This window comes from Gopherus evgoodei, chromosome 2, assembly GCF_007399415.2.
Source record: "Gopherus evgoodei ecotype Sinaloan lineage chromosome 2, rGopEvg1_v1.p, whole genome shotgun sequence".
Taxonomy (NCBI): Eukaryota; Metazoa; Chordata; order Testudines; family Testudinidae; genus Gopherus; species Gopherus evgoodei.
In genome coordinates this window covers 95,525,890-95,553,416 of record NC_044323.1, presented here as the reverse complement: position 1 = coordinate 95,553,416, position 27,527 = coordinate 95,525,890, and the positions used below count along the sequence as shown (strand labels likewise).

General features: G+C 39.3%; 1 protein-coding gene across 2 annotated transcripts in view; it reads left to right on the top strand.

The window, feature by feature from the left end:
* Positions 1-1,894: 1,894 nt before the first annotated feature.
* GLI3 (GLI family zinc finger 3) overlaps positions 1,895-27,527 on the top strand; it is a 257,580-nt gene continuing 231,947 nt past the window's right edge. For both annotated transcript variants that reach the window (XM_030551398.1, XM_030551397.1), the window contains exons 1-2: positions 1,895-2,209; positions 17,534-17,696. In XM_030551398.1, coding sequence (XP_030407258.1) covers positions 17,573-17,696 — 124 coding nt within the window. In that variant the 5' untranslated portion in view covers positions 1,895-2,209; positions 17,534-17,572. The remainder of the gene's footprint in view (positions 2,210-17,533; positions 17,697-27,527) is intronic.

Sequence of the window (27,527 nt, the reverse complement as noted above, 5' to 3'; positions counted from 1 at the left end):
ATTAGGTATATATTGGAATGTACTTTAATGCATATACCCACTCCTTTCTGAACCTTTGATCTGATTGGAGAATGATGTGATATGAGTGGGTGGGCGTGACTGTGTTCATTTGTATTAGCTCTTCTCAGGCTATTTTAGTGCCAAAGAGACCTATGTATGGAGCCAAAATAACATAAGAGCTGGCCTTCGCATGGTATTTTGATTCTTAAATGGCTGAAACATGAGAAGGGACAATCTGGAATTATTTTGGCACCATAACTGACACCCTCATCTGAGTTCCAAGTACCTGTGGAACCTAAAAACACAGCCTCAGGATGAGTTGTTAATGCCTGTAGAACCCCAGGGGAACAATGGGGGCTAGAGAGCAAAACAATGGGAATTTTGACAGAATGCAGAAGTAATTCTCCATGTTAAAGATTTACCATTGTAGTCCTAGTCTGGGGGAGAAAAGCTAAAGAAAAGAAGGATAAAAATTCAAAAGCAGGTTTTTAAAGGAGAAGAGGCTCAGTACTGGAGAAGGAAGACAGTATAATATTTCCAATTCTTCTGATCCTTGGTGTTTTTTCTTACAGCCCCAGGTCCTGGAGTCATGTAATGTCATGAGACTCTGAGCTTTAATTGAAAAAGTAAGTTTCCAGCCCATGTGGGTGAAGTGCTGAGCCTGAGAATGTGAACCCTGAATGGGCAAAACCCAGAAGGTAAATAAATAGAACACTTCAAATATATTGTTTAAAAAAAACCTCATGCTTTTATGGGGTTTGACTCATGATTTTTGAATGCTGGGGGCTGGTGGTATTGAGAAAGTTTGAAGATAGTAGGAGAGAAACAGAGGATAAAATGAACCAGAGTGTGAGGGCTGGATAAAAAAGGAGGAACAGGAAAGGAGAACAAGTGTGACTTTCTGTCCCGGATTGAGAGCTGGGCAGAGATTGAGGATGGGAAGGGAAGCAGAGAGCAAGATAGAAGGAAGAGAGAAAGATGAGGAGAGAAACTGATGCCAGAGGGAAGGAATGGGAGGGTGAAGGCAACAGATTCCCTCACCCCATCCCTCCCAGCTATGGGCGTGGCCTCCTGGTGTCTGAGCTGAAGCTGGGGGTAGGAGAGGGGAGAAGGAAAAGAGAGGAGAAGTGGGGGGAAGAGGGGGACAACAGATTGAGAGCGCGTGTTCCTGCTGGTCCCAGCTCTTCATTCTCCCTCACAACCAGGCACTGAACAGCACCCAGGGGCACACCCCCTCCCACACGCCTTCTCTTCTGACTTCGGTCCGACTTCCCTCTTCCTCACCGAAATATTCCTACATTCCCCAGCGTACAGGAGGAGGGGGGCGGGTGACCCTCACGTTTCTAGCACTTCCACTGGGCAAATCCAAAGAACGGATTCAGACAAAAGTAAGGGACGGGGAAGATCTTTCCTCACTCCAGAAAGTTTAGTGCCCCTCTCAACCCGCACTGCAGGGGTGCTGAACCAGCAATGTGCCCTTCCCTGAAGCTTTTTTCCCCTACTCTGGACTAAGAGTGGAGTATTGAAAGAGAGAAGGGGAGGAGGGGTTGGTGGTGGAGAGGAGTCCTGCAACATCTGTAAAACTTGGACTAGGAGGAGGAGGAGGAGGAGGAAAGGAGAGAGAGAGAGAGGAAGGCGAAAGGGACAACTTTTCCAACACGTGAGTATCGGATCAGAGTGTTTTTATTTCCCTCCTAAAAAAAGGGGGGGAGGGTTACAATGCAATGTATATGGGTTGGTTAGAGGGAGGGGGGACCCTTGCGTTGCAAGTTTTTTGATACAGTCTGTAGATTTCTCCCCCCACCCTTTGTTGAACCAAATCAGAAATGTCAGTCAGTGCGGGTGAGTCAGAGGGATCAGATTACAAGATCACTGAAATTGATGCCGGATCCGCGCGCACACAAACGGAGAGGGCTTCTCTCTTTCGCTCTCTCTCTCTTTGCGGGAGGAGGGCAGGAATAAAACAACAACCAATACACACACACCGCCCGGCCTCTTCTCTCTCAATCCATCCCCCCCCCCCCCGCCGCCCAAACAGAAGCAAAATGCCCGCTTTCATCCTTTGGGGTCGGTCCTGTTAAGCTCTGCAAAAGGGGAGGGAGAGAGAGAGGGCGAGAGATCCCCACTGCATGCACTGTGCGTGTGAGATACAGCAGCCCTACCTTTTCTATGGGAAGTTTGGGGGGCTTGACAGAAGCAGCAACAGCAGGTACGTGTACTGAGTTCTGCAAGAAGTTTTTCTTTGTTTAATGGACTCTGCACAATGGTTGCAAGAAGCCAGAGGGTTTTGGGCACTTTATTTGGCATTTCTGAGCGCGCTCTCTCTCTGTGTCTCTCTTTAACTTGGAAGAGTGGGGAGCGGGAAACTATCCGAGATCTAATCAAAAAATGGCTGTCAAACTGTCCTTAACTTAAAGCCAACCTCCCCCCCCAAAAGTATACAATAATATGTAAGTATTTTCTCTCTCTCTCTCTGTGCCGGCCCTACTGCACTTCGAAAGGATTTTGAGGCTTAATGTCTCACAGTTGAACTACAGATTTGCAGACAGCAGCTGCTTTTCCCCCAAAGAAACTGCTTGTAATTTTCATGCCAGTTTCTTTGGCTGAAACTTTGTTGCTGTAGCAAACACCCTGTCCTGTCTGGATAGGTGGACGGACTCAGATGTGTGTGTTAGCTTTGGGGAGAGAAGAAGAGACGGAGGTTCGTTTCCTATTACTCTGTTTTGATTAATCTAGGAGTTTCAGGGGAACGGTTTGGGAGTGGGATGGGGGAAGGCGTCTTGTTCATAACAGAGGAAAAGTGAAAGTTGTGCCTTCTCTTTATGATTTTGTTGTTGTGAGTGCTGCCTTTGGAACTTGGAAAGCTGCATACACCAAACTGCTGGGATCTATACACCCTCTACAACTTCCCCCTTCCTTCTCCCCTCGCAATGTATGGAGAAAAATATTGCGGCGGGGAGGGATTGAGTATGAATCACTCCCGACAGTTACTTTCTCGGCTTTTTTGGGGGGTGGGGAATGGAGAAGAAGGAGAATGCATATGATTTGCTACAAACCGATCCGTATTAGGACCTTTGAATGTTCTTACATCAAATAACTTTAAAGCATTTTACGAAAGTGGATATGCGGTTGTTTTAATTAGCCTGTAAACTTAGGCTGTTTGCACAGTTGCTCTTCTTCCAACCTAGTTGATATAAACACACACACACACACAACTAAATGTGCAGCTTCCAAGTCCTGGCACCAGGAGAAAAGAAAAGGTAAAAGGAATCCCCTCCATACCGCCCCTCCATTTTTTTAACCCTCTGGTGTATAGTTTGAGCCACTCCTTTGGGTATAGTGTTTGTGGCCTTCTGCCAGTTTATATGTAGATATATTTATGTAAAACATTTTCTCTCAGCTCTTTGCCAGCTGTTCCACATTTTCCAGCTGCCACTTCTGTTTGACATGATGGACTGTATGGATCTCTAAGTAAAAGAGCCTTTTTAGTCAAAGGTATGGATGGTTGTCCACTTGGTATATAATGTTTAAAGTCTAATTAACCAGAGGAGTGCTAGCTAGCAGTGCATACCACACTTTATTTTCAAGGGTTAATAAAGCATATTTTTATTTTGAAGTTTCATCATGCTTATTTAACTTCTTTTACGTTGGATCACAGAACTCCAATATAAAAATGGTTCAAAGCCTTTGAAGTATGTGGCTAATTAAATTAACAAATCTTTTTAAAAGGGTATCAGAGTCTCTCACTGTGTGTCTCTCCATGCCTGATATATGTATCTATATGGAAACCATTTAAGTCTCTTTAATATTTAGAAATCACTAAATTTCAGTGTGTTATACAACTCTTTATGGTTTGGTATTTTGGGAGATTATGAACTGAAATCCACAAGAACGGGCCTTAAGTATTTTGAATATTTGTGCAATTGCATTGTAATTTTGAAACGTACCTCACTGATTGATTCCTATAATTATTTCATTTAGGTCCTTTATTAAAAATTAATAATGATCTGACAGTTTCTTAATTACATATGTCAAGATTATTTTGAAGGGAGACAAATGCTATATTTTCAAAGAAGAGTAACATTAAAATGTAAAAATAGTTCTGAATATACCACAGGATTTCACTTGAGGGATTATATTAAAAGTAATGGTGAATGAATTTAACAATGTAAACTGTATGAAGTAGCCTCAGAATTGGTTTATATAATGAAATTTTGGGTTTAACAAGCTAGTACATAATACGTTTTGTTGGCTAGTCTACACTCAGATTTAAAGGAAACATTAAATAACATTATCTGTGAGACAAGCAGAAGATCATTTCTTTTACACTAAAGATCATGTGGTTGAGAAATCTAATGTGTGAGGAAAAGGCACAGTTTTAGTTTATATAGTTCTTAAAAAAAAACAAGCAGTAAAGGAAGTAAATCTGTGCATTTCTTGCACATGGCTTTCAGTATGGCATTCTGTTTTCCAAAGCATTTTCCTGTCCAAGTAGCACAAAACAAAGAATTACCTATATTTTCCTTAATGAGTTGACTCCTGTTTTGTGCCCAAAACGTATGCATTAGCCAACACAACATTTAGCAGTGCATGTAAAGTTCATACCTGAAGGTATATTTTGAAATGAAAATGAGGTATTTTGTAGCTGTGTTCTAAACATTCCTTGTTTAATTTCTTAATTATTTTTATTTTGGGTTAGCTGGTATATAAACTAAAATATAAATCCTCCATTAAAATTTTAGTAGAGTTTATTTCCTTTTGTAAGTTACTTAATCAAATTGCTTTTTGGTTATCCATTATATGCTAACTTTGAAAAGTTTGAATTACACTTCCTCTCTTATTTTTGGTAAAACTATTTCCCCCTGCACCCAACAGCTGGTTTGATCCTGACTCTTTGAATTCAACTAACAAGTGAAATCTGTTTGGTTGCAAAGTGCTCTTGAAAAGTGAGTCATCTTTGCCCAGTAAATAAGGTATCTGATGCTTATTAAAGTAAGATCCATTGGGGGGAAGAGGACAGAATTATGAAAGGAAGCACTTTAATGATCAAGGTTGCATGCACTTAACTATATGGAGACTGTAATGTATTAAGAAAAAGAAGACTTGATGGAAAAGTGAATCAATGAGACATGAAATCCTTAGGAGAACCTTAGTAATGGAATGTTAATGCTTTTAGACTATAGTAGATTATCTTAAAAGTCAGACTTTTCTTCTTTATGCAATTGTTGTAAATCCCTAGCTAAAGAATACTTTGAAGAAGGCTTTAGTTTTGCTAGCACTCATATTTTGTAGTCATTCTGATTGTTTTGGAAGAATCAAGAAATTTTCTGCCAACTTGCAGCTAGGTAATTAAAATGCTCAAATGGCTATAGAGGAAGCTTATTTATTCAACAAAAGGTTCAGCTCTAATAATGACTTTAAATTGCCTTTCAACTACAGGTTTTATAGACACCCACGCTACCCCCCCACCCCCCTGCCACTGCCTTAAATTTTGTCATTTTTATTTGTGCATTGATTTGTTATAATTTAAAATCAAATAAAATGAGGCAGCATAAACAAAAATAGGGCATGGATGCTGAAAACTTTTCAAGTACTTTCAGTGTATTTTTCATCTTTACTTTTATTTGATAGGTCTGTGAAATAGAGTTGTAGACTGGCACAGACTTTAAATGAAATTTCACACTTTGATGATTTTTTTAACTTTGATATATTGACAGCAAAAGGAGCTGCAAAGCTTTTATATAACTTGAGCAGTAACGCCAAGCAGCAGTCAAACGTCTCTATGCATTTGTGTTTAACTGCAGAAGAAAAACATGTCCATGGGCAGTAGAGGTTCTTATCAACTCCCTAATCCCAGATCCCAGCAAACCTTGAGGGCATGCCTCAGATCTTGCTGAAATCATTGTAGACTCTCACAGTTTGCAGATTAAATATGCTATGTGTTCCTGGCTCCAACAACAGTTTTATGAGCTCACTAAGCTTCCTGTTTAAAGATCCTTTTCTGAAGTTTTTAGGAGCTGCTAAAGGCAATGATGTCTGGAGTAAGTGGTACTTGTTAATTTAGAGACACTTTAGATATTTCATTCTGTCTGTAAAAATAGCCAAAATTGTTGTTTTCAGATTGAAAGTCAAGTTACACTGAAAAAAGCCCCTTTAAAGAGTGATACTGTTGTTTTAATGTGTTTATGATTACCCAAGGCTGCAAAGCATACATGGAGCTTGATTTGTTTTATGATGGCTTGACTTTGAATAGTCTTTAAAATTAGACTTTTTCAGTTGTAATTCCAAGTGTATCTTTTACTACATCATTTTTGAGCATCTTGTTACTGATTGATAGGCTCCTATCATGCATCTTTAAGAGGTGTTTCCTCACCTTGTTCCAGCAACATTTTTACAAAAAGTAAATATTTTCTGCAGAGGGTGAATTGCAGAAATTTATGTAGTTTGATATTGGGGACTGCTGGGCCTCAGGAAAGTACTTTACATTCTGTGTCCTAACTTCTCCTCTAGTTGGTAAATAGTTAATAGCTATATTTCATTCAATATAATCATGTTTATGTATTTGGTGTAATAGTCTTAATTAAAAAGGAAAATACTTATATCATTGTCCAACAACATGTCTTGTTATTCCCAAGAGAACTTGAGCCAATTTTGTGTTTAAAGGTTATTCAGTGAATGAAATTGTGAAAGCCCATTTGTCAAGGTACTGCACGGTTTCTGTTGGTTTTCAACCCCCAAATTCATTGTCTGCGTGGCCCTGTCATTAGTCATCAGTGTATTAGTGCTGCCTTCAGGCAATGCTGCCCAGCACTTCTTCATACCATTATAGCTCTAAAAGTGTACTCTGCCGATTTGTAGAATTACTGCTCTGATTTCCGCTTGGCTAGGTTTGAGGTAAGTCCCCTCCCTACCTTCTAGCTCACTCTAATCCCTGCTTTCTTTTAAGGCTGCTTTCTGCAGAGATTTAGGGGAAAACTTTCTTGAAGGCTGTGTTGGCATCATACTGTGGTTTTGTTGTGGCATGCAGTGTATAAATTGTACCTGCATTAAACCGAAAGTACATTAAATTGGTTTTGATCTGAAGAGCTGCTGTGTCTCTTTAAAAAAAAAAATCTAAAACCTAATCAATTGATTTTACTGTTACCTAATAGTTTGTTTATACTTTTAAAATAAACTAATTAATTGGGATAGAGTACACCTTGTTATTCTTGACTACACACTTCCTGAGTATCAGCATAGATTATGTTCAGAATACATTATCAGATTTTATTTCATGATTATAGTATTTAAAATTTCCACTATAATTGTAGTTATTTTGTTTTTGTTAACATTGATTGGTTCCCTCCTGCCTCCCCCGCCCCCCCCCCCCGCACGGCCTCTTATCTTTACTGAGTCCAAAATACTTACATCTTTTTTAGGTTGAGTACCTGTTATTTGGATTAGGACTGTAGGATCAAATTACCCTTGTGATGAATCAGAACAAAGTATATTTGGATGTTTTTAGTCTAGAACCATGTTTTCTATTTCATTTGTCCTCTTATGTACAAATCTGGTAATGTAAGGAAAATCAACTGGGTGTAAAAATACCTCATCCAGCTGCTTGAAGAATGAAACCTTCATTAAATAAGATGTATGAATACCTGAAACTAAATAGGCAGAAACACAGATTGAGCCAATGTCACTTCAGTAGAATGTCTGCTGTTCTGAACTGTGTATATTAAAATGAAATTCTAGCACTAAAGATCTTAACTAATAGGACATGTGGCTTGGTGTGGTGTGGCTTGGCACTTTGGACCATGAATCTCTATGGATGGTTTTTCTTGTAAAATAAAACAGCAGTAGAATTCTGTGATTATATTATGTGTACAGCCTAAGTGGACTGGAAGGTAATTTATATTGCAGCAATGTAGAGTTGTCCTATTACAGTTTTGTGAGGTTGCAGAAACTGCAAGGAATCCTGATACTGTTTTACTGCTACAATGAGACACGTGTAAAACCTAAAATAAAGTTTAAAAGCTGAAGATAAAGTTTTATAAACTACATTTTACACTTTAAATTCTTCTTGGATGCCTGTAGCTTTCCTAGCTCTTTATTGGTAAGCTCAAAATGTCTGTGTTGGGTAAGTATGTGAAATCCTGCTTTCTGGATCAAGTCATCCTTAACATTAACATATGTTGAGTAGATAAACAGAATTACAGGAACTGGAAATTGGTGATTGGAATATTGGACTTCTAAAATCATTTTGCTTGAGTTCTTTTATTGTGTTTAAAAATGCTAATTGTAAAATGTGGCATACAGGTTTTTCTTCTGTGATTTGTATATCCTTAAGTTGGAAACAGAAGATGCATCCTAAGCAATAGTTGCATTATGTATGTTTCGTCTGGGCTGCTGTATGTTAAATATATTCTTCATTGAGCTTAGTTGCTGTATAGATTGACATTGATATATAGATCTAGTTTGGATTCTAAGGAAACTTCATTTATTGGGCTTGATGATCAAAAACAATAAGTCTGAAGAAAATGATCATGCTACTGAAATTCACATGTAGCGCTAGTGCTCTAATAAGAATACTCTGCATTTTTCTGTGGTAGTTGTAGTTGCGGTGACCTTTTGTTTGATGAACTAAATATACCATGACACAGAGCACATCCATTACAGGTGTTTGTAATTTGTTTTACCATCCTGTTCTGGAGAAAGGGCAAGAGAAGAGTGAAAAACCACACCATATCCTCGCCACAAGTGTTTGCAGTGCTAATAACAGTATCAGCAGAGGAAGTCATAGGGCTTGTTATCAACACAGCAAGAGTTGCTGATTGTCTTCCTCTGTGGCATATTCTCATCCTTTCAGATCCACATTATGAGTGACCAAGATCGGATTTTATAGAACCCCTTCTTTACAGAAGGAAATTACATTGCTGATATTTAAGTGTTTCTTATGATTTTAGATTTATTAGTTTGGTTCATAAAGGGCATAGGCAAAAACTAAGCATAGATTTAGAAGAGAAATTTAAAATATAGCCAATTATTTAAATGAAACCTACTGTATAAACATCAAGAACTGAGATTTTTTTCTGTGCTGATTCTTTTAAGACTAAAACTACTCTGCCTAAGATTGTTTTTCTGTTTAAGTGTTTTAAACATAAGGATATCGGATTATAATACATTAGGCAATAGCACAGATTATTCTGACCCTTCAGGCGATATCACAGTTTTAAATGAACAAGTCTATGTTCTTAATAGCTAGTATGTCACCCTGTAAAAAAAAAAAATCAGTTACTAAAGTAGAGACTGGGAAAAAAGGAATTTATTTTTGTGTTTATAAATAACATTTATGGATTCATATTCTATTTAAAAATAAATAGTGCTTCTGTTCTATCTATCCTGGATTTTATATAAGTAGGCCAGAAGTTAGAATAGGGAAAAAAGCCTCTATAATTCAAATAGTGTTCTGTTAGACATAGAGTTCATGGAACTGCTTTGCCTTTTGTAAGTTTAGCTGCATAGCTTTAAGACAACTGTATATTGAATGGGTTACAAATATGTATACCCCAAAAGATGCATACTGCCACACATTATTTATAACTGATATAATGTGATGGAAGGCCTGATTATGCAGTCCTTACTCATGTGAGTTGTCCTCATTTAGCTTAGTGAGAGCTCCTTATGTGAGTGAGGGACAGAAGATAGGGCTGTTAGTCAGACAATGGATGGTTAGAACCACATTCTGCAGTTCTTCCTCAGACAAAGCTCCCGGTTAGCGGAGCTCTGCTTGGGTAAAAAAACCAGAATCAAATCTTCCACAGTTTTTTTTTTTCCTGTGCAAAGCTATTTTATTTGGACAGAGAGTTTAATCTGTTGTAATAGGATAAATATTTAATTGGAATTTTACCTAACAGCTTCCTAAATCCCAGTAACAGAAGTACACATAATGTACTTATGTATTATTACAAGTGAAATGGAACAGAGAAAAACTAAGTCTGGGGTTTCTTCAGTATAAAGTGTTGCCGTTAACTTGTTTAGTTCTGTAAGATCTGTATGTTTTAAAATATTTTGCAGTAATTTTTACATATCATATATATATCTAATACTGATATGTAAACAATTATATCTCTCTGTCTCCTGGGAGGTGTAAATATATATAATTCCTCTAGAGGAAAGCATCAGTTACACTTGTTCAGTAGTTCAATGTGCTCCATAGAATAATTTCTTACTTAGGGCCCTAATCATGGGGCTGATAATAGTGCTGCTTTGCCTAGCTGATTGCCTTTGTTGTTTGTGATCCTGTATTATTGTTGCCACTAGCTATTTAGCCTATCAGGGACAGATCAGATCATCATTAATCAGGCTTTAGGTTGAGTTGTTTTAAAATCTTCAGTTGTACATGGAGGAGGGGTGGGGTGGAAATCAAAGGGAAGTAATACATAGGAAAGTACAGCAGGCGCATGAATTTGGAAAGGTTGTACTATTACAGTCATTGCTGTGTAGCTTTATTTTTTTTTTCAAATTCAAACAGCAAAACTTTCCTATTTGATTCTGGCATTATTTTTACATTTTTTTTTAAATTCAGCACAGGTTTATAAGGACTATATAATTCTCAAGAGAGGCAGTTTTAGAACATGCATGAAAATTAAAGAGAAAATGAAGAGTTGTGAAGCGTACGATTTTTACCGTTACATATCACCAACATTGTAGTATATTTCTGTATTTAATGAAAATGAGCCCAAATTTTGCACAGTCTTATACTGGATGCAGCCCTACACTGAACAATGAGGTTTCACAGAATATAAATCAGATCAGAATTTGGCCCACCTGTTGTTCATGGAAGTTGTAAGTTGTAACCAAACTAATGAGGCCTTAAGAAGATATAAAATGATCTAATTTTTTTGGAAATTCATAGTATCTGAATTAATTATTGCACCTATATGGAAGGTGAAGTATACCAAAAGCTTGCTCTTACAATTGGAGGGTGTTTGATAAAATACACGAATCATTTATATTTTGGGGGAGGAATTATCAAGCCGTAACTGTGTCAGTGTGACTTAGCATTCATGTTTGATGTGAAGCAATGCTAAAATTTAAGAGAGCGTTGGAAGTAAAACATACCTGAATCAAGCTTGTATAAATCAATGTAAAATAACTCTCACATAACAGCATAACATTCTCATGGAAATTTTGCATTTGAATTAGCTGAACAGAACAGAATTTTCTTATTCTTGAATATTCCCAAGGAATAGTGTGACCAGTTCTGATAAAATTGATGAAGAGTTCTTTATGCTTGAAAGAGACTGTGTCATTTCCTGATTGTTCTCCATGCTTCTCCTTTTTGTTTTTCACTTTCACACAGTTTCGCTGTTTGAGATTTATTGTATCCCCAAAGACTGCTTCCAGTAGGGTGGATCAAAGTGGTACATACGAACACCCCAAATACCCAGAGTAATTTCTGAAAAACTAAAGATGCTATGTTTGCTTGCACATTGATTGGGGCACTGTGGATGCTGATAGCAATCAGTATGAACTTCCCTACTGCTGATGTAATGATGATGAATGCTGTGACACTGCTGTTTCAGACTGCTCTTCTCAGTGGATGCAAACCACTTGTTAATGAATTGAATACAACTACAGCAGCATCAAATAAAACCGGGAAAGGAATTAAAAAAGCGACAATACGTTAAAAGACAAACCAAATAAGAAAACAAAAGGCGGCAGCAAGTGGTTATAGTATAGATGAAACATAAAACTAATATGCAAATCAATAAGCAATTTAGGGGCTGGATGCTGCAATCCCTTACTTAGGCAAGTAGTCCCATTGAAGTCAGTGAGACTTCTTGTATGAGTAAAAGATACCTGAAGGAGCAAAGGTGTGCAAGAACTGGCCCTTAAAACCAGAAAGAGCAAAGAGGTTAAGATTTAAAAGAAAATGAAATTACCGTAAATATGCTTATGAAGGGCCAAATTCTCCTCTCTTGCAGTGGTTGAACCCTGTTGATTTCAGTGAGGTTGCACTGGTGTATGTGGGGAGATTTTCCCACCACAGTATGCATCTAATTGTTTTTACTACTATGGTGAATACACACACACTGATAATTATATTAGTTGAACTTACTTATTAGTGAATTTTATTGTAAGAAATAGGTATTATTACCATTTTGTTGACATTCGAATTAAAAGTGATGGTATTCTTCCTTTAATTAGTTTATTATTGGCAGCTGCTTGTTATAATCTCTTCAATTTAATATGAAATTCATGAAAGTTCCTATTTATGATTTGAGAAGTAGAGACACACCTGCAAACAGGTTGCTGTATGAGAGGGATTAGCTTTAAAATGGGAGTCAGGAATTAATTGTGCAATGGGTTCAGGCCGGCGGGAAAAGTACAAAAGGTTCAAGCATGGTTGAATGGGAAAAAGCCATGAATGTTTGCTTTCAGGAAGGAATGTTTATCCCTCTGTTTACCTATGAAAGTTCAGGCTTTAGCCATGTAACATTATAGCATGTTCTCTTCGTTGCAGTCACCATTCATATGCACATGCAGATAGAGAAGAGCCATCGAAAAACAGCTTTCTAGTGTTTGAAAGCAGAGTTCAGCTTTGCAAAATATGTATGTAATGTCTCAAGGCTGGGGGAAGGGAAGTCACTGAGCCAAATGCATGGGGAGTTGTAGACACTATAAGTAAACCACATAATATTTTGAAAGTGCAAAGTACTTCAGCCTGGATGTTTTTCAAAATCTTTTTGTTAGTGATCAACTGCCAATGGAAATAAAACTTTATTTTGTCCTGGACCTTTGATTATGCTTTCTTTTTTAATAGACGGTGATTTACATATTTCATTACAGTTTCGGAGAGGAGGAAAAATCACATCTGAGCTTGAGGACAGTGAATCTAAAAGTGTTGGGGGCCTGCAGCTCCTATTGAAGTCAAGATCAGGCCGATACTATAACTGTGGTCAGAAGAGTGAGTCTGTAAAAGTGATATCTTGAGGTTCCATATTTATTTTCCATTGATGGCTTCCATGTCAGCAAACTTGTCCAAATATGAGTTTGCTAATGGTCAGCACACTCAGTCTGCTATGTGAGAATCAGGCTATTGTTTCTGCCATGCACATCACCACATTTGATAAAGGAACAGAACATAGTTTAAAACTGAGGGTCTGATGCTACAATCTCTCTGCGAGTAGAACTCTTGTTAACTTCACTGGAACATGTGTGTGTGTCAGGGCAGAGTAGAAGGGGAAGGAGGGTGACAAGATGGGGAGGACGTAGAACAGGGGTAGGCAACTTATGGCACGCATGCTGAAGGCGTCACGCAAGCTGATTTTCAGTGGCAGTCACAGTGCCTGGGTCCTGGCCACCGGTCCGGGGGGGCCTCTGCATTTTAATTTAATGCATTTTAATTTAACGCTTCTTAAACATTTAAAAAACCTTATTTACTTTACGTACAACAATAGTTTAGTTATATATTATAGACTTATAGAAAGAGACCGTCTAAAAACGTTAAAATGTATTACTAGCACGCGAAACCTTAAATTAGAGTGAATAAATGAAGACTCGGCACACCACTTCTGAAAGGTTGCCGACCCCTGCCCTAGAAGGACAGGATATTGCTGATTCAAGAGGCAGTATGTAAACTAGGCTACGTCTACCTTACAGACCTTACAGTGGCACAGCTGTACTTTCTCCTGTGTAGCCGCTCTATGCCGGTGGGAGAGAGCTCTCCTTCTGGCATAATTAAACCACCTGAAATGAGCAGCAGTAGCTATGTTGGTGGGAGAGTGTCTCCTGCTGACATAGCCCTGTCCACACCAGCACTTTTGTCGGCAAAACTTATGTTGATCAGGGTTTTTGTTTTTTTTTTTCCTTCACACCCCTGACCCACAAAAGTTTTGCTGACAAAAGTGCTAGTGTAGACAAAGTCTAAGTAGATATGGTGGAGAGCATGTATAACCCACACACCGCCTGGGTGTGGTGCTCTGGCCCATCTAATGGCACTGAGACCACTTAGTGAGAGAGCGAGAGAGCTAAGACTGTAGAGCCGACTTTTTTTAAATGGCAGGTGGCTTTTAGCTCATGCTGTAGAGGCTCGTGCACTAAGCTCCAAAGGTCCCAGGTTCAATCCCGCCTGCTGACAACTGGGGTCTGTCGGTGTTGCACATGCACAACGAGCTGATATTTATATTAGCAAGTTGCAAATTTTACAAATTTCTGACCATAAGTGCACTTTAAAATAGTAAGTTGCTAACTAGGGGCCTCTGTAGCACCAGGTATGGCATGGTATAGAGGGGAGCAAAATTGCAGAGAAAACTGTGATGGACAAAGTGAGATTCTAGCCTCTAGACTTCTCTCCATATAAAAAACCCCTCACCTGTCTAATGGGCTGTGAAAAAAGTAGCCAAAAGGAGCAGGAACCACTCTGAGCCACAAACTCCGCAGGAAAATCTGTGGCAAGCTGATACTGCATGTAGCAAATTCATTGTGGCTCCTCCTCGCTTTCCCCTTTTCCCCCACCTCCTCATTCGGGTAGCCACACAATTATTGCTCAGAAGCTAATGTTAATGCAACTACTGTCCTAGCCATGCTGCGATAGGAGGCTGGAAACTAGTGAAGAAGAAGAATCCCACCTCATAGCTGTATGGGGATCTTCATGGTTGAGGGGGATGAAACCACTGCAGATACTTGGCCTCTGTGTCATTTTCTGTCTGTCTGTCTGGTTCACTCCCCTTGTTGGTTCTGTGACGGGGGGCAGAATGTGTGGCCTCCACAGCTTTGACAGTGGTGAAGAGTTCTTGAATTAATTTGTTCCCTTTCACATACATTAGCCACATGAGGCGGAGTGTGTGGGCTAAGATGTCAGAAATCAAGGGTCAGGTTCTGCAGTCCCTACTTAGTCCTCACACAGGCAAACCCATTGAAGCTAGTGGGAATGTTGCTTGACTAGAAGATTTGGCCTTTAAAAGTCAAAAGAGAGGAAAAATAACTGAGACAACCAAAGTTATAGCTTTCTAAATCCCTTGGGAACAAGGACGGCTCTTTGTTTTTTGCCACCCCGAGCACGGCATTTGGGCAGCCTTCGCTGGTCACGAGGATTTGGCAGCGTTTCTGCGGGTGATCTGATGAATCCGTGACCGGTAGACCTCCCACAGGCATGCTGCCGAAGCCTGCCTGACTGCTACCCTCACGGTGACTGGCACGCCGCCCCCCGCGGCTTGCCACCCCAGTGCCTAGAGCCGTCCCTGCTTGGGAAAACTGTGTGGAAGATTCATCTTCTCAGAGACCACTGACTAATTTAACACATAGGTGGAAAAACACTAAAAATATAGGTAGTAGGATGGTCTCCTGTACAGGTTGGGGGCTGGACTAGATAAGATGATAGGTATGGTAATTAACTAAAGTCATGGACTGCCCTCCCACAGAGAACCACACAGGAGAAAAGGGAGGGAAACTGTGTTGAGAGATGCTGAAAGTTTAAAATTTATGAATGCAGCAAAGAGTCCTGTGGCACCTTATAGACTAACAGATGTATTGGAGCATGAGCTTTCGTGGGTGAATATCCACTTCGTCAGACTCCTGCAGGAATTATGCTCTCATTGGCCCTTCCCTAAATGAGACACAAACTGCCTCAGAAAGGAATGTAGTGTCAGTTAATACTGAGGATTGTGCTCTGCTGGAGTTGGAACAAAGCTTACCAAGTTATGTGTTACTCCTTGGCTCATCCAGTCCCATATTCATACACACCTTCTGAAATCCTGCTCAGGGTGAGACAGGAAATCATTCTATGAATTACAGTAATATTCAGCCCTTATATAGCACTTTCAGCCACAGATGTCAAAAGACTTTTCAAGGGTGAGTCAGCATCATTGTCCGCATTTTTACAGATGGAGAACTGAGGTATAGAGAGGTGAAGTGGCTTGCCCAGGATCAGTGGCAGAGACAGGAATGGAATCCAGGCCTTCTGACTACCAGGCCAGTTCCTTGTCCTCTGGGCCACTATACTCCCCTTAGTAGTGATTCACATAGTACCTGGGCCTTTTGTTGGACCCGCTTTATAATGATGATTTTTTTGGTTTATCTTATTGTACTATTAAACTAAAGTGCCCCATTAAATGCAGAGAAAAGGTAACTAGAGAGCTGCATTTATACCGTTCAGCAATTTTGCTTTGTGCAGATTTGTTATATTTTTTTACTGCGTCAGTCAAAATTGCAGAAATCTGTTAACATTGGGTGTAGCAAAAAAGGATAATTAAATATCTTTATAGGTTACATTGTGATTTGTTGAAGAGTTTGGTGTTTACTTATAACATAGTTGACTTCAGCTAAAAGTTGAGCTAATCTAGCCCTAGAATAATGCAATTTATTTTCTAATATCTATTTGATGACATCTTGGTGAGGATTAGAGTAGATGACCCTTGCCGCCCCTTCTAACTCTGTTTCTGTGATAATTGTAACCCTGCTCACAAAAGGAAGCATCTAAAACGCCTTTTTTAAAGTCAAGTTTGATGATTTATATATTTTTTTAATATGGGACCTAGTTTTAGTTCTTACAGCACTGATAAGCAGTGCTGTACTTCTTTGGGTCTAAACACCGTATGTACTGAATATTGATTACCTGTATAAAGCTTACTTTACTAGACTGCCATGTGTCAAGCTAAGCTACAGCCAAGAGCTTGAAAATCCCTATGTTCCTTGCAGACCAGGATCACTGTAGTCACGGTACTTTGAAGTGGATGCAGGTAGAATTTTACCCTCTTGGAGACCTCTGGGTTTCTTAGGTTTATGTCACAAACATGAAAACTCTAGGAATATGGTGAAGCGATCCAATGGATATAAAATGACTGAACGATGAGTCAGTGCAGATGACAGTAAAAGTAATCAGTGAAAGGCAGAATAACAAAACGTGCTTTTTGCATGGCTTTCCATTTTCAGGGTTGTCATGCCAAGAAAGTGTTCCCATTATCCGTCACTAGCAATCATATTTGCCTTTCTCTGTGGTTTTCAGAGCATTGTTCCAATACGCTTTTGTTTGAGTTAGGTTTTTAAGCAAACATAATGAGAGCTGTTTACATTAATAAGGCAAGATAGACTAGGAGAGGTAATTGTTGCTGCATATTAGGGTAGTGAGAATGCTGAAGATTAAAATTTGGCTTTTACAGTAACATGATGGTTTGTCTCAATTCTGTTACATGGTTCCAAGCTGTTCAGGACAAAGGAAAAAAATCCCGCCTTTTCCCCCCTTACCCCCCTTCAAGTCCATTAAAATTCTTACAGGGTTTTAAAAAACGTGGACCTTCCTGTCAAAGCAGCAGACTAGACCATGATGCTGATTCTGTTTAAAAGCAAATGTGCTTGTCTCTGGTGTTAGCATTTCCTTAAATTCCTCAGGAACTCATGCATGCAAACCTGATTTGATGAGCTTCATGAAATGGCCTGTGGATTGCTAATGCTGCTGTGCTGCAGGCTCTTCTTCAGGTGAGAAGTGTGGCAGGTTTCTGACTAAGCTTTTTATGACATTTGAAGTTTATGACTCTATTGTTTTATTCAGGTATTAGTGGGAGGAGAGCTGAAGTAATGAGAAGTCATCATGGAGGCCCAGTCCCATAGCTCTGCCACAACCGAGAAGAAAAAAGTTGAGAATTCCATAGTGAAATGCTCCACTCGAACAGATGTCAGTGAGAAAGCTGTTGCCTCCAGCACAACTTCCAATGGTGAGTAACAGCAGGGATTTACTAGCAGCGAAACCTACAGTAATTTTATGTTCACTGCATTCCTTGTGAATTGAGCATTTGCACTTGGATCTGTGTTTGTTCTAAGGAAAGACTAAAGAAAGCAAAGAGGAGAAAAAAGTGGATAGGATATAATAAACCCTGTTTTGGCTTCAGACAGTCTTTTTCTTCCAAATTTTCTAATTTGCGATGGAAATCTGCTAAGTTATTTATTATAGGAAGTTCCTGTTTTGGCATTTTGGAAATCATCTTGATTAGCCTGGCAAGCATTGCAGATGCTTTGCATTTTACCATGGAAATCTCTTCCATGAGTTAGATAATTAGTTATTACAAAAGAGACAAAAGTAGCCTTGTCGAAATTCATGGCAGGGTTTTTTCTCTCTCGTTTTTGTCTATTGTAAATTTTTTTCACTGTCCGTGAAGTTCTTTAATGGCAGGTGACAAAATCGCAAGCGAACCTCCAGCAAATTCATTTCAAAGTTGTGACTATAAAGGTTGCAGATTTACAAAAATGGAGGAGTTTACTCAACTTTCCTGTCGTCCTTCCCAGTTGTTCTGTCACTAGATTCAAAGCATGCTCAGCCTCAGCTAAGGCAAGGATTAAGTGGCTGGAGCTGCCTGTATAAGAACATAGTATCTCTCTGTTAACTACTGGAACAACCCTGACAATTTTAAAAGTATGTTAAATCAGATCCTTAGCTTGTATAAATCCGCACAGCTCCAGTGGTGTCAATAGACTTACGCTGATTTACACCTGCTGAGGATCTGGTCCACTGTACTCTTTTCAATAATAGGATTTTATACAAAAGACCCAGTTTTTTACACATATGCATGCTTAAATGCCCTGATGCAAATCCCGTATAGTGTGCGCTCAAGTTCAGTGTAGGCGTGTGTGGGCTATGATTTACAGTGTCGTCTGATGTTTGGATCAGAGGACCAGGAGTCAGGACTTCTGGGTTTTTTTGTTTGTTTGTTTTATCCCCAGTTCTGCTCCTGAGTTGCTGAGAGCCTTGGTCAAGACACTTAACCTTTCTCTGATTAGTTTACATACCTGGTTAATGGGAATATTAGTAGTTAACTATCTTAAAAGGAGGCTGTGAGGCTTAATTAATTAAAGCATTTTGAGATCTTCAGAGGAGACATATAAAGATAAGGAATTATTATTATTATTAACTGTGTTTTTTGTGAATGTTTTCTGCAGAGAGACACTAATGCAGTATGCACCCTTTGTATCCTTATGTGAAAAACTTTGATTTTTTTTCCCTGAAGAATGCAGATTCAGGTCAACAGAAACATTCTGAAAATTCAGAAATGTCAAAACAAAAGGGTTTGATTTTTTTTTCGGTCTAAAGGGGAGTTAGGCTTCTTTCACAGAACTGAGGAGGAGGAGGTTGTGAGTGTGGTACCTCCCCTTATAACTAGTTGTCCAGTGGCCTGGGCACTTACTTGGGGGATAGGAGACCTTGGATAGAATCCCCTACTCTGGAGCAGAGACTGGAAGCCAGGTCTCCCCCCTTCCAGGTGAGCATCCTAAGCATCATGCTATAGGCTTTTAGGTGGAAGGGGGTGGGGAAGCTCCACTACTGCTTCCTTCTCACAAAATGTTTTGCTTGACCCAAACCCACATTTTTCTGACTTTTTCAATTTGTGGAAAAAAATCAGTCTTGATTCAACCCAAACCCATGTTTTGTTTAGACTTTCTTCGGAACTGCCAGCAAACTGAAATATTTGTTATTCGCACAGCTGTAGGACACACCCTGCATCTAGTCATGTCAATGACTAGGCTCCCTGTGACTTCAATGGTTAAGGATTAAGCCGTTAGGTATGCTTTTTAATTGAGTCAATCGTAAGTAAATTCAGGGCCAGAGTGTCTGACCTGCCCTAATATACAGCCAACCCTAGAATTCTTCTACAGTGCAGGATTGGACCTTGGATGGATGTAAACTTTACTCCTCAAGGGTATTAAGATATTTCTCTTAGAGTAGTCCATATGGTCCATTTATAACATACTGAAATAAGTAATGATACTAAAACTTTAGGAATGTAGAAATACTGAAGTTTATAATTCCGGTATGCTAAAGTTTTGTGTCTCTGCAAATGTGACTGCCGTGTTAATGCATTTTGGTAACAGGAGACAAATTTTATTAATGCAGCATGAAAGCTCCCTGTTGCATCTTTTGTTCTGTAATACTGGAATTGTTCAGTGAACTTCACCAGCTGATATAACAGACCATTTGCTTCACAAATATACAGTTTCTGTTTATGAATTGCGGCTTTTTACAAAAAAGGCCAAATAAAAGAATGATTGTGATTTACAGTTGTCTGCTTTTTTAAAACAAAGTAAGGCTGCTTAAAAATATACTGAGTAATCATTGGTGTATTTACGAAACAAGACCCTGCATGTGGCCATTACAGATCAACATCTGCCAGTCATACCATCACCTCATAAATATATCTAAAAACTGTGTTTTCCTTTCTGGACAACACATTAATTAGCAAAGTTTGCCAAGTAACATATACTTGAGTGACAGCTGTCCAGGAGGTGCTATGTGAACTGGCATTTTCTGAGTGGCTCCACTGTCTTTTAAAAGATTTACAATTGAGTCATAAATAGGTTGGAAGCTCTTATGGGTTTTACGCGGAGCTTACAATTGTGCAGGAGAAACAAGGAAGACTCTCTTTTTAGTATTTCTTTGTGGTTCCTGAAAGAACATAACTGTCCAGTGCACCTGATAGCAGTACCTATGTTTAAATAAATATTATGTATGGAATCATTTAAAAAAGAATAGGTGTTTTATTGTCTGATACGCAAACTCTGTTTCATTTAAGAGTCTCTGTGGTGGGGGTTGGGGGGCTAATCGGTGCCTATATAAGGCAGAGCCCCTAATATAGGGACTATCCCTATAAAATCAGGACACGTGGTCAGCCTCATGCACCCCTACCACCTTGCCAACACAATAATACCTTTGTGGCATTGGATGCACACAGGTGAGGGAGCAGTTCCTGCACTGTTCATTTATCTGTGTATTGATTTAGACCCTGAGCGTGCAAAGTAGTCCATGCACATAGTGTTCTCATTGAAGTCAAGTAGGGTGCAGCTTTCATAAGAAGGGTCCACAGGTATTAAACTTGTTTGAGCACAGATCACTAGTATTTTCTGTGCCCTTTCTAGGGAGTCTGCTTGTTAGAGCAGCTCACGCCACTGTCCTGCTAAGCCTTTCTTTCGCCTCTGCTGGTCACATGATGCCTACTATGGTAATAAATAATCACCCGATTTTAAAAAAAGAATACATCTTTCCTCCTTGATGTGAAAGCTTTAAACATTAAGTGTTTCTAGAGCATTTGAGACAGTACCCAAGCATATGCCTTACTGAAGTGTAATAAATGCACACAGGTTCTGCTCCTTCAGCTTGTTGCACTTGCATGAAACCCTGCACATATGTGGAGCCTCATTGACTGCAGTGGCTATCTGCATGGAGGAAGGGGGCTCAGTCCATGGCTTCTGATCATTATGAAAAATTTCATTGTAGCTGTGAGCCGCAATCAAGCAAGCACTCCAGCATATGCTTAACTGTAATCATCTAAGTAGCTCCAGTGGGACTATTTGCATGCTTAAAGTTAAGCAGCTGCTTTATCACTTTAGTAGATTGGGCCCTTAGTAAGTTCTGCTTTGCAAATAAATGGAGTTTAACATTAAGAAAACACTTCCTTTAAAAAAAAATGTTGACAACCAATCCCCGACCCCTCACACACATACTATCTGGAGTTTGAATTTTTTCATTGAGTCTGTTGTATGAATATGTTCCTGGGTTTTTTTTATTTTTAGTTTATTTTTGGTGAACAAAATCCAGTGAATTCCCATTATCTGCGTACAATAATATAAAAAAGTAAACCTATATTTGACATTATTGCTTGCAATAGATTTGAAATGTTTGTTTGCATTCAACCGGTATTTATTTGCAAATGATATTTTTATGGACTTCATTGGTGATTGTAAATAAAATGTTTGTGTTCTGTCCAGTTGTGGCAATAAATGATTTATTTTATGTTGTTTTTTTAGTTTGCATTACAAACAATGCAGTTATTGTATAAAAGCTCCTTCAGTTTCTGACAGGCAAGTACTTATTTTCAGTTTGATGTGTTTTGTCTACTTTTTGACCCATGAGCTCTTTTCAGTGTAATCTGATATTTCTTATTAACCTATTACTTGGCTTAAAAAAAAAAAGAAAAAAAGCTAATTATAAACATATGTAGGTTGTAGACTTGACTACCTTTATCAGAATCGGATAGTTATTGAGAACATACTTTAAAGTGATAACAGAAATTATTATATTAATGATGATGTAACTTGAAACCAAGCTTGATAGATGAATAAATGAAAGGAAGTTCACATGTCCACTTTGATTCTTGGAGCCAGCTTCAACTAGGTCTTTAAAAAATAATTTAAAAAAAAATCATCCTTTAAGGAATGAATGAGAAAAGTATTCAGCAATCGGCAGCTCCATAAGAATCACATTTCCTGTTTTAACTTTTGAGTAGTTACTGGCCCTGCTGCTTGGTTTCAGGCTCACCATAAAATAGGTGTTAATCATGATACCTATTCTTTGGCCCCTTAGTTGGAGTTATATGTCCAGAGTCCTGTTGAGAGGTCAGAGTTCAGAGGAGGTTGTTAGCTATCAAGAAATGTTGCCTGTACTACTTTAGTGCCCTGCGAATTGGGTCCCTCATTCATTATTTTTATGAGACCTAATTCTGCAAGGTGATGATGAGGACTTCTCCTCCCTCATTGAAATCAAAGGGAGTTCAGGGGCACTCTTCACTTTGCAGTATCAGGCCCAGAAGGAAACAACATTCTATGGAATCAGCTATTGTAGGTGACAAAAATGTTCTTAAAACCTAAATGTGCGGGCATGCATCATTTTTAGTGAGATGGTAAATATTCCAAGTAACCTCTAGTCATAATAATCAGGCACAGTAGCGTACAAAATAAGTGTAAGGTTCTGATCCTGTGAGGTGCTGAGCAGGGCCGCCCAGAGGATTCAGGGGGCCTGGGGTCCTCAGCGGCGGGGGGGGGGGCTGCTTTGGCGGTAATTCAGAGGCAGGGGGTCCTTCCACCCCAGGACCCATTGCCGAAGTGCCCTGAAGACCTGCGGCAGGGGTCCCCACCGCCGAATTACCACTGAAGACCCGGCTCTTCGGCGAGGGGTCCTGGGGCAGAAGGACCCCCTGCTGCGGGTCTTCAGGGCACTTCAGCAGCGGGTCCTAGGATGGAAGGACCTCCTGTCGCTGAGTTACTGCCAAAGACCTGGAGCTTCTTCCACTCCGGGGGCCCAGGCCCCGCGAAAGTTTTCCGGGGCCCCTGGAGCGAGTGAAGGCCCCAGGGACCCCAAAAAACTCTCGTGGGGCCTCCTGTGAGGCCTGGGGCAAATTGCCCCACTTGCCCCCCCTTTTGGGCTGCCCTGGTGCTGAGCATCCATAATAGCCACAAGACTCTCATCAGGCCCCAAGTGAATGAATTTAAGGGAGGTGGCTTTACTTTGGGATATCTCTCACTGACTCTTAAAGGGCTTGGGGCCAAATTGGGCTCTGAAACCAATGGGAGTTGTATCCATGTAACTAACAGCTTCAGTTGGTCCTCGGTATGTTGTAATGTGAAGTAGGCAGTCAGTTAAACACGGGGTCTATCTGAGTAATGGAGGCATTGTCCTTTCCGTATGTTTACTAATGGGATTTCAGTTACATTGTTATGGTCTATCATAATTTGAAACAAACTGCTCACACCCAGTACTATATTTCAGTGTTGTGTTTCTTAGTTCTGGGAGCTAGCTTTTTTTCATGCCCTAAACTAAACAATCCAGCACAGACCATGGTCTGCAGAGATGGTACAGTACTACAGCATAATTCCACAGGGTTTCCCTCCTCTCCTTTCTTCTCTTCCTTCCCTGCACATAACCCTGTGTTGGTTAATAGTATGAGGGATATTAAATGTCAATCCTGCTGTATTCCTCTGCAAGTTCCTGGGAGAGATGATTGAACAGCTTATCCCTGCAATCACCGTAATCAGTAAGTAATGACCTAACATCCCAGTAGATGACATGAGCTGGAATCAGTAGAAAACACTAGTTAACATTAGTAGGTTGCCACCCAAATAAGGTGGAAGGTTAGATTTAATGAGCCATACACTTGGAATTAGAAGAGGTGGAAGATTTACTAAAGCAGTCTACTTGCAGTGGCCAAAAAGGAAACCTGGAGTGTGAAACAAACAATGGTTTGAAGTAAGGTGCTTTCAACATGGCAGCAGTAAATATACCCAGTGTCTTATGCACTGCCAGAGTTCAGTAGTATAAATCAAGTCTTGAAAATCCAGGATTTACAACCTACAGTTTTCAAGAAACCAGAGTCTGATTTCTAACAGCACAGCGAAATGGATGCTAGCAACTGAAACTCCAATGGTATCATTAATGTTCTGGGGAAGGGCTTTCTCGCATTAAGCCGTGGTCCCTGGGGAAGATATCCCAAAAGAGAGGATTTCTTAATGATCTTGCACCACTGAGCCTGTGTGTGCCACCAGGATAGGAAGGCTTTACAGCAGCACTGCTATACTAAGTGTTGCAACTCTCATTGTCACTGGAAGTGGATGTCTATACAAGCATCAATACTGAAGAGTGCACGTGAAAGACATGGGAGGGAGGAAAGGAAAGGCATCAAGTGTTCTCCCTTCTCATGGAAGTGCCCACAGGTGATTGGAACTTGACTGAACTTGGAAACCTACAAGTTATGAGTCCCCGTGAAACAAATTTTACACTGACTTAAAAAAACCTCTGACAATCCCACTGAGAGGTAGAGGCATGGAATTTGGCCCTGCAATTCTTAAAGCTAAAGCATTTGAAATTTACTTGTTAAGTAGTTTAGCAGATCATGGAATGGTGTGTATTTTAATTGGTCTAGATATTTTCTATTTCATATTTAGCTCTGCATCCAGTTAAACAGAAACAAAAGTCAGTTGTTTCTTTGAATAGGTTCCTGTTCTATCTGTTATGTTTTTTTATTTTTCCAGCTTTAAAAAAAAAGGAAGATATAAAAATGCAGCGTTTGCTATCATAGGAATTGTTATTAAATGCAGATGCTAGTAAGTGGTTAAAATGTGTTTAGGATCTGTTAAGTGACTATATATAAAAAAGTTCCTTCTTAATCAAAAAAATCTTCTCTATATTTATTCCAAGTAATATCTGATTATTTCTGCAACAAAAATAAGATTTTGTTACTTTGCATTGCAGAGCCAACATACCTGTGAGAGACTGAGCTAGATTTTATTGTCTTATGTCTTGTTACCCTTTAAAAAATATTCACCATCAGGTGTACAGAAGTGATTCCAGCTTGACTTTTAGCTTGTAGGTTATGTCTGCAGGGCTTGTGGTTAGGAAATATAGGTTTACTTGTAAACTGAGCACATTTGATCTGGACCTATTGAAAGACAGTAAATACAGAACTCAACAATTTATTCTGTGCAATCACTCCAAAGTAGAACTATGGTGGAAAAAAAAGGAGGAATTTAGATTATTTTAAAAATTGTCTTGTAATGCTTCCTGGGCCAAATTTTCAGAAGAACTTTCTGAACTTTGTCCCTGTGGTTGGTTGGATTCTCAAAACCTGGGATTTGCGCATGCACATCCTTTGCACATACTAACCACATAGATATCTGCCAGATTTGCATGTGCACACATGACTTTCTGTGTGTGTAAAAACTGGCATGCTCCAACCTGCGCACCCAGAAATTTGTACCTACAAAACTTCAGGCCCACATTTAGACACTGGATTGAGATCACTTTGTATATTTACCCGTATATACTGGATATAAATGGTTTTTGTGTTTTCCGTAAGATAGTGGATTCATATCAGACGATCTAATGTAATGATAAACTTATAAAACTTAGTTATTTGAAAACATTTCTCTGTCTCTCTATTTGCAGCACAAGGGTGCATAGATAATGACAGGAGGTTTTGTACAAAAGTTCTTTCTGGGTCTGACTGGCTTATACTGGTTTTCATTCCCCCTCCTTCCTTCCTTCCTCCCTCTCTCTCTCTCTCCCCCCTTTTTTTTCAGTTGTAGAAAGTTGAGTTCCATCCCAATTATTAAATCTTCGGAGACCATTCCCACATGGTTCTGTAAATGGTAGCTTCAGCCTGAGTTCTTTCATCTCTTTTCCTGCTCTCCTGGCTTGACAGTTGAAAAGGTCTGACTGTGCCACACAATGGTTTGATTGGTTTCTCTAGGGGAGGCTTTTCCCTGCCTCATCATTCGCCAGGCAGGTGGACCAGAAAGACTCTTGATTCTTTTGTTGCTTCTCAAAGTCTAAAGTCTTTGACTGAATAAATCCTCCGTCATGGGATAATTTGCTAAAAGGAGACTGAAAGATGTGAGAGAAAAGCCTCACTACTTGGGTGCTGAAGTAATGAAATAACTGGGCCTTAGAGTTTGCAATTGAAAAATCACTAGGAATGCAGTGGGTGGAGACAGACTTCAGAATGCAAGTCTGTTATTTCCCCATAATAAAGTAGGAGAGCTTTAAGTGATATTACTAAGTAAGTTGGCTTGTCTGGAGGCCTCTGGTTATTTGCATTTTTAACCATATTTGCAGAGGAAGCCTGGGCAGAATAAAAGTGGTTTTGGTGCAGTGTCTAGTTAGTCATTAGATTATTACGAGGGAATGGAAAGAATTCCATGTGACAGAACTAGGGTTGAGTTAACACAGGACGAAAAGTAATTTACAGATAGGCTGTCCTCAGCCATCTTTGTGGACCCTGATAAGGTTTCATTTCAGAATGGATAGGCGACATTTCCACTTACGGGCCCATTCTGCGACACCTGTGATAACAGCTTCTGGATCCTAATTGAAATTGGTTTCAAAATGGATTTTCACTTTTCTCTGTCTGTGGAAAATATTGAATGGGCTCAGAGCTGCCACAGAGAATCCTAGACCTTGGAAAATGGAGCAGGAAGCCTGGATCATCTTTCATAACAGTGTCGATGATATGACAGTTTTGTTATCTGTCTTATTAATGGAATCATTGATCACCTGATGAGGGAGATAATAAACTACATTCTGCTGCCATTCTGGAAGCACAATTAGAGTCCTTAAAAATATGGAAGAAAAAATGATGAAACTAAAATGTTTAAGGCCTCTTTAAAACTTTTTTGTTTAAGGTTTTTAGACAGCAGTCTCTTAGACTATACAATACAAAGTGCATCTTGGCTGCCTTTAAAATAAAAGAAACCTATACTGTATTTAAAAATTTAACTATTGTGTTTTTTTTTAAATAAGTGCACAGACTAAATAACATTAAGTTGGCTTAGAAGAGTAAAACTGCAATGGAAATCCAAATGAACTCAGAAACAGTGAAACTCAGTTTTTGGTGAAGTAGAATTGCAGACCTCAATAGTATCAGTACACTGAAATGTGCAAATTGTATTTCCTCTTATAGTGAATTTCCACTTATGATGGAGCTTTTAATGAAAATAATTTTTTCATTACAAATGGATTTCACTGTGAATCTTAAAGTGTAAAGCTACTTAGATGTTTTGAAAAAAAGTTTAGTTTTTTCTATGAACAGAATTACAGCTATCAAAAAGCAAACAAATGTAATAAATACATAATCTGCCCTAGGAAAAAAGAGAGAAAAATGGGCACACAGACTTACAAAAAGTAAAACCTGATAGAAATTGGGTTTATTTATTTATATATTCATTTTAGAAAATATTTGGGAAAGAATAGAATCTGTTGTTTGTATGGTTGTTCTGGAATGTCGTCTGTA